The sequence below is a fragment of the Sinocyclocheilus anshuiensis genome, unplaced genomic scaffold (assembly GCF_001515605.1).
Source record: "Sinocyclocheilus anshuiensis isolate Anshui unplaced genomic scaffold, SAMN03320099.WGS_v1.1 scaffold67, whole genome shotgun sequence".
Lineage (NCBI taxonomy): Eukaryota > Metazoa > Chordata > Actinopteri > Cypriniformes > Cyprinidae > Sinocyclocheilus > Sinocyclocheilus anshuiensis.
The window spans coordinates 785084-798536 of NW_015552546.1; the positions used below are offsets into that span (position 1 = coordinate 785084).

Below are 13453 nucleotides of genomic sequence, written 5' to 3' on the forward strand. Positions count from 1 at the left end.
TTAGTAGGGATGGAATGTACACCTTCAGCAGGTAAGAAAGGCCACATTGTTCCTGTATCTGCTGCTCAACCACAGACAGCGAAGAGCTAGGGTGGAAGAGCGTGTCTTACATTGCAAGTGACCATTCGAGTCTTTGCTGAAGTCCCTCCGAAGTCAAACACACACGGGCCAATCAGCACGATTGTTCAGGCACAATTGTCAGGTGAGGTGAAAGGATGTGTTTTCCTTGTTCATTTGAAGTGCTTAATTTTATTTGACCAATGCCTTATCGTGTTACACTCACCTCCAATAATACAGCACTCAACACCACAATCATTAGAAACCAATGATTTCTAGTGGAGAAATCGAATTTCCTATTATTAATACAATCTTAAAAAGCTTCCAAAAGGGAGTTTTTGCAGCGATGCCATAGAAGAACCATTTTTGGTTCCCTAAAGAACCCTACAGTGAACAGTTCTTAAAATAACCATTTTTTCTTGGTGTGAAGAACATTTTAATAATCTAAAGGACCACTGTGAGGAACCTTACACTCTTAAAAATAAAGTTCTTTATTGGCATCTGTAGTTCCATGAAGAACCTTTAACATCCACGGAATCTTTCCATACCACAAAAGGTTCTTTAAAGTGGATATCATTGAAATGTTCTTCACGCTAATCAAAAATCATTCTTTTAAGAACTGTTGACTGAAAGATTCTTCAGGGAACCAAAAATGGTTTTTCTATGGCATTGGTGCAAAAACCTCCTTTTTGAACTCTTAATTTTGAATGGAAAGGTTCCATGGATGTTAAAAGTTCTTCATGGAACTACAGATGCCAAAAAATAACCTTTATTTTTAAGAGTAAAGAATCATTTTTGGTTCCCCAAAGAACCTTTCAATGATCAGTTCTTAAAAGAACCACTGCTCTCTTAGTGTGAAGAACATTATAATAATCTAAAGAACCTTTTGTACAATGGAAAGTTTCATGTTAAAGGTTCTTCATGGCACCATCAATGCACAGTTATTTTAAGAGTGTAGAAAAATAATTAAATTTTTTTAAAAATCTAAAGAACCTTTTTCCACTATATGAAGAATCTTTTGTACAATGACGAGGTTCCATGGATGTTAAAGGTGCTTCATGGAACCATCAATGCCAATAAGTGTAACAACATAACAGATGCCCAATGGTGTGGTTACAAAGTACTAAGAAAGAGTAAGTTATGACTAAAAACTGTTTATCAAAGCTCATGATAGTGGTGTGCCCGTGGTTTTCTAGATACTTGTTCGTGCTCGTCTTTTACGATGCGGTGTTTTCATTCCCACACGTTAATATGTTTGTATGTAAATGCACCATAATGATGGACGTAGGTGGCTGACATCGTCCAAAGAGGTGGGCGCCTGCCAGGAACCAGAGAGACGGGACTTCCCAAGCCTTGATTCCTAGCACCCACCCCCCCACCCGACTCAACCACCTACAAACACACACATGAAAACAGCCTGCTATTACATACACCACAATGCTTTGGGATTTGGTGTGTTCCAACCTAAACAGCAGTTCTGACTCTCTCCACACATAGTTCAGGTCACCGAGTCGCTCGAACAGTTCTATATCTCACTGGTGTGTAACCTTTTTGTCATTTTCAACTATTTTTTCTTGCCATTCATTGTTTAGTTTAATGTTTAGCTTGTATTTTTGTATTCATTACACCCTCTGCCACGTTGTGGCCTCGTGATGCTCTTAACCCTTTTTGGTTTGACCACAGGAAGTGAAACAGCTCCTTGACACCATCCTGACCCATCCAACTATTCCTATTCTTTCTGCTTCACATAGGTAGGAGGAAACTCACAGAAGAAGCATCAGAATATGTTTTTTTTAACTGAAAACTCAGTGGTTTCTAAAGGAAGTAAGGTCTTCTATAACCCATGTCAATATATATATACTGTATATAAGTAGTTTTTTTCCCAATATATTTTATAGAGAGAGAGAGTTGGAGAAAGAGTTAACATAATAGCATATAATATAAGTTTATGTTGATCAAAAGTGAGAGTAAACACATTTAGAATGTTACAAAATATTTCTATTTATAAATTATTTTAGAACTTTCTATTCATCAAAGAATCCTGAAAAAAAAATGTATCACAGTTTCCACAAAAATATTTTCACCATTGATAGTAGTAAGAAATTGTTCTTGAACAAATCAGCATATTAGAATTAAAATTACAAAATCTAAATGCAGCCTTGGTGAGCATAGACTGGTCAAAAAAAAAAAACAGCTAAATAAATAAATAACCCCAAACGTTTGAACAGTACTGTGTGTATAAATATAAATATATATAACTTCTATTTTTTTCTGTCAAAAATATCACAATCAAAGTGTCATTAGCCACAAGTAAACATGAGAACACGTTTTCAATTACACGGAAAAACCTCACAAGCTACTTATGATGAGAGCATTTGTGTCTTTGGTTTGTGGTCCACTGGGAAAATTCATCCAAGCCTGCTGCTGGGAAAAGTGGAAAATTTGTGTATGAGTAATCAAGAGTAACGTAATTTCATCTGATGCAAAATCTATATACTCTAGCAGCACTCAATTAAATAAATAACATTCTCTTTAACCTCAAATATTGTACATTTTAAATATATGCCTTGATTCAACTTCAGCACTACTACAACAACAGGATTTAGGTTTTTTTAAGACAAAGAAAAAAGAAGAATCCACACAATTTCTAGGCCACTTTTGCACACCAAATAAGCAACTTTGTGACATTCGCCATGTCAGACTTCCCCGTTTACGTGCACTTTTGGACTCCGCTGTATGGTATATGCTTTATTGTGCAATAGAGGAGGCCGGGTGAAATAAAGTATACAGTGATACTGTACACAGCTCCCCTCAACCACCGTCTCATGCCAGAAACCACAACAGTTAGCATGAGCACCTAGACAAGCCTTTATCAGCACTCAGCAGAGCTTCCGCCACCCAACATCCCCTTTCCTCCGCTCTCCTCTCCTTCTGCAGCCACAGGCTCCAACCACAATGGCAGCGCTGCTCTCACACACCCATCCCCACACTGGGAAACCGACGGGATACAGACACGCTGCCATGCCTGACACTCATCACAGGCCAGTATGATGATCATGTCCATCACTGCCCTTCTGATACTGTGTGAAAAAGATGAGTGGACACGTACTTTGCCGTGACCGCACAGATAAAGATGTTATTGTGAAAGACGTCCGATTATCTTTTTATCTGAAGCACTATTGTGACACAGTTGCTCTGCGCAATGATACTGTGGGTGCCGGTTCCTCATTTGGAGTTCGTCAGGTGTAACGATTGTTTGGTGACAAATATTCTCCTAAACTGAGTTCTGAGAAGATCAGCTCTGTTGCAAATATTTCCACTGTACATTTGACCAGATGAACCGTAAATGCAGTGCTATTTCAGGAGTACTAATAATAATTTATTCTATTATTAGTTAATACAGAACTAATAATAATTTATGAATGAATTCATAATAATCAGCTGCGGAACACTGCAGGCCATATGAATGTAATAAAGGCAAAATGACTCAAAGCAAGTACAACATGCTCTAAATGGCTGCAACATACAGATCCACTATAAACACAACCATATGAAATACTGTACTTCACATACAGACAGCCAAATATATAAATGGGTCAAAGACAAAAAGGGGCTTTCAAGAATCAAAACAATAAAGGTTTAATACAGATTTAAATTAGTACATTAGAATGTGTCCTGTTTAATTTTTTTTTTCTGAGCAAACAATTAAGACTCATACATGCATTTTTACCATGATTTATCATCACCCAAAATATCACTCAGTGTAACAATAGTTTGTACACCAAATATTCTTGTAAGGCATATTTAAAACAAGAATAATTAGATGACATTAAAAGACCCTATTTAAGTGTAGTGTCGCCCCCAAAAACGAATTAATTGTAATTTTAAGTCTTTAAGCCTTTGCCACTATCCTTCAAATCACTAAATTTGACTTATTTGTCAGCAAGAAGTTTGTAATCCCTTAAAATATACTAAAATTTAGTACAATAAATTGTTCTTTTATATATTTTAGTAAGTACAGGTCAGAATAAGTATGTTATTTTCACATTTTTATCTTTTATTATTTTATTTGATATTTTTTCCACAACTTTTTTTTCCCAGGATTTTTTAAACAAACAACCAAAATTTGTAACTATATATATGTATATATACAGCATTGGGGGGTAATGCATTACAAGTAATGCGGGATACGTAATCAGATTACTTTTTTCAAGTAACTAGTAAAGTAACGCATTACTTTTAAATTTACAAGAAAATATCCGAGTTACTTTTTCAAATAAGTAACACAAGCTCATTTAATTACTGACACCTCTCCTAACCCGTGCTGAGAGAAATCGCGAGGGAGGCGCAGAGGCACATCCTTCAGGCTGAGGCTGACGAATTTCACTTTTGGTGTGAAAGGGCCTTTACAGTTGCCAAAAAATAACATTTTTTTTATTTTTTTTTATTAAACAACAAATAAGCAGGCCTAGCTCAGGTGACAAAAAGTAACACAAAAGTAATGTAAAAGTAACCATAAAAAGTAACGAAGTAATGCAATCGTTACTTTTTTATGGAGTCACACAATATTGGCCAAACTTTTAAACAGTAGTACACAAAGTAAATAAGGAAAATAATAATATAAAATATACAACAAAAAATAAATAAATAAAACTTTAACTGAAAAAAAGTAGCCTACACCAAGGAAACACATACTGTATCCTCTCTGATATAACATAGGGTAATTTCGAAATGCTCTTCATGGTAAAGTTGTGAAAACCCAGTGTTTCATTGTGAAACTCGCCGGTGAGCCTCCTTACTGTAGAAGCATATAAAGAAAATATTTTTTCAGAATACTAACTACTCTTTGTCCTCTTTGCATCGAGACTTATTTGGGATACAAAATTAAATGCAGTCAACATGCTCAGCGCTGTATTGTGAGTTTTACTTACAAATTATCCCACCACAGCTCTCTAGATTAAACCGTTTCTGATGTCAGTGTAGCTGCTGTAGTAAAGCGCTGTGAGCCGTGCGCAGGGAAAACCCCTGTTAGGATTAGTTTTAACAGTGGTGCTTCCCAGAAAAAGTGACCAGTGTAATTATGATGCCCAGTTGTAGGAGGATCTCTTAAATTATCGCAGAAAAAAAAACAGGACAGGCTGGAAGCATATGCAATTTTGAGGAGGACTTGTGTCATTGAGGCCAGTGTGTCATTCACAGAGGGCAAACAGACTCCAAACCCAATCAGTTCAGAATCAGGATCCGAATCACTCATTATCTTTGACTAAGCGTCTGCTCATGAGAGCCAGAGGTTTACTTCAGGTTAGAAGTACTGCTCAGATTTTTTCCATTGCTGAAAGCAAGATGAAGTCATTGCACCGAGTGTTGACTTTATAAACTTCAAGTAAACAGGCCTAATAAGTGGTTAATAATCAGCAAAATGCAGACGAAAATAGGCTCAAAAGGTGAGGAGGTGTCAGGAGAAAAAAAAACAATAATTTATGTCCTAATTAGAAGACAGAAATTTTAATAGATACAATTCAGACAAAATACTGGCTGTCAATAGCAAAGCTTGAGGAACAGAGTTGATCATACAGAAAAAAATCATGTTCATGATTGTTTATTTTTCCACTATTTAATAGTCGTCTGCTAAATGTATAAATGTAAAGTGTTTTTCTATCCTGTAATAACATATAGTTACATTAACTAAATGGACTCAGAGTATATTTAACTATTTATTTTTATATTTATACTTTAGCCTAGGCCTATGTCATATTGCATGTTTGTACCCCACACCTGACAATGTTTAGGCTAATAAATAAAAATGGCTATGGTTCACCAGGCTGTGTTTCAGACACTGAAACTATCAAACATCAACATCAATATTGCTTCAATATAGGTTATAAGTTAATAAATATCAGATATTTTTTATTCTTTACTAGTGTAAGGAGAATTTCACTTTTTTAACATTAGTTAGTGTGTAATGTTGCTGTTAGAGCAGTGGTTCCCAACCCTGGTCCTTGAGGCACCCCAACACTGCACGTTTTGCATGTCTCCTTAATCAAACACACCTGATTCAGACCATCAGCTCATTAGTAGAGACTTCAAGACCTAAAATTGGTGTGTCAGAGAAAGGAGACATGCAAAATGTGCAGTGTTGGGGTGCCTCCAGGACCAGGGTTGGGAACCACTGTGTTAGAGCATAAACAACGTCTGAAAAGTTACGATGGTCAAAGTTCAATGCAAAGTGACATATTTTCTTTTAAAGAAATTGCTGTTTAAGGACTACAAAAAAAAAATCAACCACCCCTTTAATTACATTTACTCCACAATTTCTGTTATTGAGCCTGTTTTGCATTGGTTTAAAGTTATTAAATATGTATGATAAAATATAACTATATAAATATAACATTAAATACATATTGCATTATATTTGTGAGGATATTTACAAACATGTATTTGGCTCTCATAAGCAGCTAAACCTGTACTCACACACACACACACACACACACACACATTCTCCACGGACATAATGGTTTACTACTGTACAACCCGTATTTTCTATCGCCCTACACCAACCCTACACCTAAAACCTTCTGAATTTTTACATTCTCAAAAAAAAAAAAACTCATTATGTATGATAAGCTCTTTTTTGCACTTATTAATTTCCCGCAATCTTTAATGACGTTGTAACGAGTACTTCCGCTCAGTTTTGCCCTTTTACCTCATGTCGTAGGCGGAAGTACACATACGCAGAAGTTCAATACACGGAGGTTTAGCGAGCGACATCTGTACAGTACAAGATGGATACGCTAATATTGGTAATATGATTTTATGTTTGTGTGTCCAATATTTGCGTTTAAAGTGTAAAACATCCGCTTGCAGTTAAATCCGCTGTTTCCACTTCAGATAGTACTTCCGCTACATCCGCTAAACAGTGCATCAGTAACCAACCTTACGAGTTTAGCAATAACGTGCATATGAATTATATACCAAAAGGTAAAGATTAGTATGCTGTTACAGGGAAGTATTATGTTAAAATATTAAGTTTAATATTAAGCTGACGGGCATCTGCAGGGACAGTTCCATGTCTGCTCTACCTTTGCCCTGATCACCTGATTGTTTTCACTGTAATTCATTGGTGATTTGTCGTGTGTGTGTGTGTGTGCGTGTGTGTGTGTGTGTGTGTGTGTGCGTGTGCGCGCGCTGTGACAGGAGCCCTCTCTGTACACTGTTAAAGCTGTTCTGATCATGGACAATGATGGAGAGAGACTGTATGCGAAGGTGAGATCATCACATGAACATCAGGGTCATGGTCAGATTTGAACTGAGGATTCATTTAATCAACATTAATTATGAAGTCAGTCAGACATGTAAAATTATAGTCAGACAAATTTATTTAAAGACAAGATAAAGGAAACTAAAATAAAGTTTGCAAATGTGTTTTGTGTTATATTTGATATATCAGGCTCATATAATATGATATTGTGAGAATAAGGAGCTCACACTTAAAGAAAACACCTCAGTTTCACTAGCAGCCCAAACCGAGAAAATCTTGTATATCAATGAGATTTTTTACAACAGACTACTTGTGTAAAGTGCATATAAATACGAGTCGTCGTTCTGTATTTCCCAATAATATGTCTAGTAAGATATTTAAATGCTTAGTTTTCAAAGCTCTGTAGTTTTAATTGTGGGAGAAAAACTAAATATAATGCAATGCAATACAATGATGATTTAAAGATGAACAAATAAACATTCATCGAAAGCTTTTCACATTTGACCATAATTTTTCTAAAAGATCTTGTATGGATAATCAAGTAAACCTAAGTGGCTTCAGTCCAGTAAATGTTCATCTTGAAATATTACTAACATTATAAAAGTTATTCCTATATTCACTTAAAAAAAATCACAGCCAAAAGACACTTGGAGCACAACCTGAAGGGGGGCATTTCTAGAGTTATATTAAAAGGCCTTTTACTTGTTAAAAAAAGTGTAATCTATAAATCAGATTACAGAAGGCATGTGGTAGATTGTGTACAACAGGTTTTTAGCAAAGTTTTGATCATGTTGATAATTTAGAGGCCTTTGAAATCCATGTTTCAAAATATTATACAGCGGGTTTTATAGGATCAAACCTGAAAGTAAAAATCATTTTAAGTTTGTCTTTTTACTCAGAACTCATATAACATGTTTTTTAACCTTTAACATTAACAGCTAGCTTTTTGTTGCATAAGGTGTATGGATGAGTTTTTATTAGCTCTTTATTTGTCTTCGTCCACTTCAGAAATCTAGATGTGTCACTGTATTAGAAGCTTCATATATTAGTTTGTGACTGTGTTGTTGTGTTCATATTTCAGTATTATGATGACACGTATCCCACAGTGAAAGAGCAGAAAGCCTTTGAGAAGAACATCTTCAACAAGACACACAGAACAGACAGTAAGTGATTCTGTTGTGTTGGCTAACATCAAGTCATGTGGACTCATCCTTCCTCTCTTTGACACAGGTGAAATCGCATTGCTGGAGGGTCTAACGGTTGTGTACAAGAGCAATATTGATTTATATTTTTATGTCATCGGCAGCTCCCATGAAAATGAGGTAATGCTCTATACTTGATCCAGGATTGTATCTTTTCATCAAACCATGTGAATCTCATAAGTGTTATTGTCTTTTCTCCCACAGTTGATGCTTATGTCAGTGTTGAATTGTCTCTTTGATTCCTTGAGCCAAATGTTGAGGTGGGAAAGACTTTTTTTCTTGTATGCTATATGGTCTCCATCAGCTAACGACAGTTTGATCTTGACTGATTTTTTTTCTTCTTTTTAGGAAAAATGTGGAAAAGAGAGCCCTGCTTGAAAACATGGAGGGTCTCTTCCTGGCCGTTGATGAGATTATTGATGGAGGGTAAGTCATAATTAATTTATTCAAATTGTTACACAGGGATCTTGTAGATGGTGCTGTTTATACACTACCATTCAAAGGTTTGATAAGATTCTTGAGAAGATTTTTATTTTTTAAAAAGATGTCTCTTTGAGGTAAAAATACAGTAATATTGTGAAATATTATTACAATTTAAATGACGCTTAATATATTTTAAAATGTAATTTATTTCTGTGATCAAAGCTGACTTTTCAGCATCATTACTCCAGTCTTCAGTGTCACATGATCCTTCAGAAATCATTCTAATATGCAGATTTGCTGCTCAAGAAACATTTCTCATTATTATCAGTGTTGATAATACTTGTGCTGCTAAATATTTTTGTGGAAAATATTTTTACTGTCACTTTTGATCAATTTAATGCATTCTTTTTAATTAAAATAGTATAATGTTCTTTCCCACAAAAAATCTTGCTGTCCCCAAACCAGTAAATCTATGAAATGTATAATAATTATCAGTAGTGTTATTTTTTTAGTACTAGTTGTCCTGCAGAAATTATATAGGGATTGTATTATATTATAATAACTTATTATAATTAATATGTATTAATTGTAATGTTAATGTAAGCAATTTTTTGTGAATTTTTAAATATTTTTTATAATTTTATTTTATTTAAGTTTTAAAATTACATTTAGGAGGCCCACACAGAATCAACAGCTTAAGAATTCCACATACATTCTCGTCATTCATAAAATATAAATTAACTGCTCCTTTCATTAATTTATTGAATATTCTGGCTGTTTTGTTAATGCTTTTAGCTACCGATAAGACTGTAGTACTCTCAGCTCTGTTTAACACTTTTTATTATGTTTAAATACCCCAATCCAGTAGCTCAAACAGTAGCGCATGATGCTGGCAACACCCAGATCATGGGTTCGATTCCAAAGGAAATAAATGTAGTAATAAAATAAGTCCCTTTGGCTAAAGGCATCTGCCAAATTCCACAGATTTTTCCCAAAAATGATTGCAGAAAAGTCTATAGATTCCTTCTGGGCCTAGACATCGGCCATTGAAAACCCACTGCGACCACATAGGTTTGATTCTGGCGTATGTTATTTCCTGATCCAGTTCCTCCCTCTTGTCCACATCCTTTCCTGTTTTCTCTGCATTCTCTCTATCAATAAAAGTGGCCAAAAAAGCATTTTCTAAAACAGAAATGAGTCTAAAAATCACATTGCCTTGGTTGCAGCACTGATCACTCATTAATTGTCTGTTTTACAGTGTGATCCTGGAGAGCGACCCACAGCAGGTGGTTCACCGTGTCGCTCTGAGGGTAACTATTTCCTGTTCTCCTCTATTGACTTTCATGATGCTGTTGTAAATGTTAATCTGCTTAGTATTTGTTGGCTCTGCTTCATCTCATGTGCTCTGACGCCACTGATGAGCATTATGGTCCTGCTAGGCAGCTATTAACTTTGATTTCCAATAATCTTGCAAGTGTGAGACAGAAAGCAAGCCAGCAGTCCTAAAGTCATCTCCCTCTCTCATGTCGTTTCAGGGCGATGACGTGCCTCTGACAGAACAGACAGTCACTCAGGTGAGAGCAGTCAGCACACTTCCTTCAGTGACACCTGTCGCCATCATGGCTCTTATGTTTTATAGTAGCTCTGAGATTTACCCATGATGAGTCCACGGTGGTCTGATTTCACAGCTCCCACATTAAGAACGTTTCATCGTGCCGCCACTACCCTGGCTTTCTGGGTTCCCGTGTGTGTCTGCTGCATGTAAACATGATGGCTAATTATTGGCGGCTGTCTGCCAGCGATGGCTCCCCGTGGCTGCCATACTCGTGAGTGCGGACTGATTAATGTTCTCATTTAAGAGGCCCTGCGACAGGCTGCCTGTATGCCTTTCGTGTCTGTGATTAATGGCTGTCTCCTCGTCTTCCCCGCTATACGGTTACACTTTGCCTCGCCCCGTGCAAATTAAGATGATGAATTAATTCCTGGATGTTTTGCTGCACCTGCATTACTCGATTACAGGGTTCCCTTCAATGTTAGTGGCTTCGTATGATGGGTTTGGGTTTAGCTTTTTCACTTCTGTAGTTTCTCGTTTTAGATAAACTAGTGTTCATAAATTTGTCAGATTTAAAAAAAAAAAGTAATTAATACCTTAAGGATGCATTACATTGATCAAAAGTGACAGGAAGGGCATTTATAACGTTACAAAATATATCTATTTTAAATAAATGCTGTTATTTGGAACTTTCTATTCATCAAATAATCCGTAAAAATATTACAAAAATATTAGGCAGCACAACTGTTTCCAATATTGATAATAAGAATTGTTTCTTGAGCAGCAAATCAGCATATCAGAATGATTTCTGAAGGATCATGTGACACTGAAAACTGGAGTAATGATGCTGAAAATTCAGCTTTGCATCACAGGAATAAATTACATTTTAAAATATATTCAAATAGCAAAGTTATTTTAAATAGTTAATCAACTTTGTTGTTTTTTTTTGTTGTTTTTTTTTTATCAAATAAATGCAACCTTGGTTGGCATAAGAGACTTTAAAAAAAAATCTTACTGCATACATTTGAACGATTTCCCCCCTTTTTTCTGGTTTTAGTATTTTGAAAAATAAGGGGAAAAATACAAGTCATTTCACCCATAGTTTGAGGCTTTTGGACCACACTGTACATTAAATGTGCTATTAGTTTGTCTTGATTTGTTCTCAGCATTTTTAAAACCATAAAGCAGCATCCTGATGAATGCGTGTCTTTTAAGAAAAATGATGGCATTAACGAGTCAAGAACACAAACGCGTTAAAATTAAATTACCTGTCGGGAGACAAGTGAGGTTTTTAGGGAGTGGTTTGGTCTATCCGTCCTCATTGAGTGATTGGATTTACTGAAGAGGAACACAAAACACTTCAAATAAATGATTCCGAGGCTGGCAATTCATTCTAATTAAATATGACTAATTATTTGGCATAGCCTAATTCAAAACATCAAGTTTTAATCAATTGGCAGAACTCACTTTCATATATTCCTTCATAAGATTCTAATGACACCTTAAATTAATTATAACAACCATTATAAGTGGATTTAAAGAAGCACCCAGTAATGTTTCTTCCATTTAATGTTTGACATCTAAAAAACTAATAGTACGAATGACATGAGATTCCAGTTTTATTCTACTTTTACTTTTTTCCTTTAGATCACATTATATATACATACATATATATATATATTTTTTTTATTTTTAAATGTATTTATTACTAATGTACTTATTTTTGTTAATAGATGTCTTGGTTCTAACTTTACTGGATGTTTTTGTTTTTTCTAGGTGCTACAGTCAGCTAAGGAGCAGATCAAATGGTCTCTACTCCGATAGGACACTTTCGGTCCCGTTCCTGAACTGAGACGAGACGAGGAGAACAAATACGACTCGACCACTTTTCATCACTACTGTCCTATCTGCCCTTTTTTCCTTGAGTGTTTCTTGACTGTTAAATTGAATATCCACTGAAAACGACTTCTAGTGTTTCTCTCACTCGAAGATAAGACAGAGAACATGAGCATTTCAAAAGAATGTCAAGGCAGGAGGAAGAAGCTGGAATATTGTCTTGGCGGGACTTTCTTTTTAGGGAAAAGTACCGGGGCATTTTTTTTGTTTTTATCCCATTCCAGTAAGCTCTTGAATATATGGCTGGTTTTGTGAATGATATCACTGGTGTACTGTGAGATTTTCATTACGATTCATGTACATTCCAGTGGTTGATCTTGTTCTCTGTTCTTCCCTCTGACCCTTGTTTTGATTGAAGTAAAGAAACCGTTTCATTCTAGTTCTGCTGTGGTGTGTTTTCCTCCTTTCGGATACTATTTGGTTTGCAGAGGCGGCAGTGACGTTTAACTTTTCCAATATTTTGAGGTCACTTTGTTTACTGTTTTGTGTTTTAAGTCAGTCATCACTATTACTACGGCTCACACGTAGGGTTAGGGACTCTAAGCATATAACCTCCCTAGCAATGTGCTAAACCCATTCAAAACATTACCAACCACCAACTACATTTTATTATCCTGATTTTGAGTTCTGAATAGAGAAACATAACTTGAGCAGCTAGATTATTAAAAATATTAGGCTCATTCAACTTTTTAAAAATTATATATGTAAAGACAAGACGTACCATTTTAGTATCCGCATCAAATAAAATGTACAAAAGTGATTTTATATACATAAAAAGCATATTAAATTAACATATCTACTTTAATGTTTCAAATAACTTTTCTGAAAACAAAATATCAATGTGTGGAATAATGCTCCATCGTCATTTAGCATAAGAGATATATTTATGTACAAATGAAACAATATACTTATTCTGACCTGTACTTCAAATACATAAAAGAATAAGTGATCATTCTAAATGTTATTATATTTTAAATGATTAAAAAACTTCTTGCTAACAAAGAGGTAAAACCTAGTCTTTTACTGATTCTTGTTCATGCCTAATGAGATTTGCTTTCTATGAGT

General features: G+C 35.3%; 1 protein-coding gene across 2 annotated transcripts; it reads left to right on the forward strand.

Annotated features, from left to right (window-relative positions):
* Nucleotides 1–6747: 6747 nt before the first annotated feature.
* LOC107664248 (coatomer subunit zeta-1-like) lies at nt 6748–12767 on the forward strand. Of its 2 annotated transcripts, XR_001631438.1 has the most exons (10): nt 6748–6857; nt 7252–7320; nt 8397–8478; nt 8546–8637; nt 8722–8777; nt 8866–8943; nt 10199–10250; nt 10476–10514; nt 10629–10766; nt 12269–12330. XR_001631438.1 is itself a non-coding variant. In XM_016454768.1 (9 exons), exons 1-9 carry the CDS (start codon nt 6840–6842, stop codon nt 12314–12316), a joined length of 534 nt encoding a protein of 177 aa, XP_016310254.1. In that variant the 5' UTR covers nt 6748–6839; the 3' UTR covers nt 12317–12767. The 2 variants fall into 2 exon arrangements, 1 of the variants encoding a protein (XP_016310254.1); XM_016454768.1 differs by lacking the exon at nt 10629–10766 and having other exon boundaries at nt 12269–12767.
* The last annotated feature ends 686 nt before the right edge of the window (nt 12768–13453 follow it).